Below are 1,169 nucleotides of genomic sequence, written 5' to 3' on the forward strand. Positions count from 1 at the left end.
CATCCCGCATCCCCGTCACATCCCGCATCCCCATCACATCCCACATTCCCATGGCATCCTGCATCCTCACCGCATCCCACATCCCCGCGGCACCCCGTGCCCTCGTGGCGCCCCGGCACCCTGCCGGCGCCGCGGCCTCGCGGGGTTCCCCCCTCCAGGTGGGAGGTGCTGCCCGACAACACCCTGCGGATCAGCCGGCTGCGGGCGGAGGACGAGGGCACCTACACCTGCGTGGCCGACAACAGCGTGGGCAGGTCGGAGGCGTCGGGTACCCTCACGGTGCACGGTAAGGGGGGGTGCCCGAGGGAGCACCCAAGGGTGCTGGCAAAGCAGCCGGGCAAGCCCTTTTCTCTCCCCGTGCTGCGGCAGTGCCCCCCCAGCTCGTCACCGGGCCCCGCGACCAGACTGTCACCCCCGGCCAGAGCGTGACCTTCCAGTGCCAGAGCAAAGGCAACCCGCCGCCCGCCGTGTTTTGGCAGAAGGAGGGCAGCCAGGTCTGTCCCCGTCCCTGTCCCCCCCTCCCTGTCTCCATCCCTGTCCCCACCCCTGTCCCCATCTCTGTCCCCACCCCTGTCCCTGTCCCCATCCCTGTCCCTGTCCCCATCCCTGTGCCCATTCCCATCCCTGTCCCCACCCCTGTCCCCATCTCTGTCCCCACCCCTGTCCCTGTCCCCATCCCTGTCCCTGTCCCCATCCCTGTGCCCATTCCCATCCCTGTCCCCACCCCTGTCCCCATCTCTGTCCCCACCCCTGTCCCTGTCCCCATCCCTGTCCCTGTCCCCATCCCTGTGCCCATTCCCATCCCTGTCCCCACCCCTGTCCCCATCTCTGTCCCCACCCCTGTCCCTGTCCCCATCCCTGTCCCTGTCCCCATCTCTGTCCCCATTCCCATCCCCATCCCTGTTCCTGTCCCTGTCACCATCCCCATTCCATCCCCATCCCCTCCCCATCCCCTCCGCATCCCTGTCCCATCCCTGTCCCCATCCTTGTCCCCATCCCTGTCCCCATCCTTGTCCCCATTCCTGTCCCCAGTCCTGTCCCCAGTCCTGTCCCCACCCCTATCACCTTCCCCATCCCATCCCTTCTCATCTCCATCCTCATCGCATCCCATCCCATCCCCATCCCATTTCCACCCCCATCCCATCCCATCCCATCCCATCCCATCCCAT

General features: G+C 67.2%; 1 protein-coding gene across 1 annotated transcript in view; it reads left to right on the forward strand.

The window, feature by feature from the left end:
• LOC103893786 (roundabout homolog 3) overlaps nt 1-1,169 on the forward strand; it is a 10,922-nt gene that overhangs the window by 5,375 nt on the left and 4,378 nt on the right. The window contains exons 4-5 of the mRNA XM_019470382.1: nt 159-286; nt 370-494. Of these exons, the coding sequence (XP_019325927.1) occupies nt 159-286; nt 370-494 (253 nt within the window). The remainder of the gene's footprint in view (nt 1-158; nt 287-369; nt 495-1,169) is intronic.

Source organism: Aptenodytes forsteri, unplaced genomic scaffold (genome assembly GCF_000699145.1).
Source record: "Aptenodytes forsteri isolate BGI_AS27 unplaced genomic scaffold, ASM69914v1 Scaffold126, whole genome shotgun sequence".
Lineage (NCBI taxonomy): Eukaryota > Metazoa > Chordata > Aves > Sphenisciformes > Spheniscidae > Aptenodytes > Aptenodytes forsteri.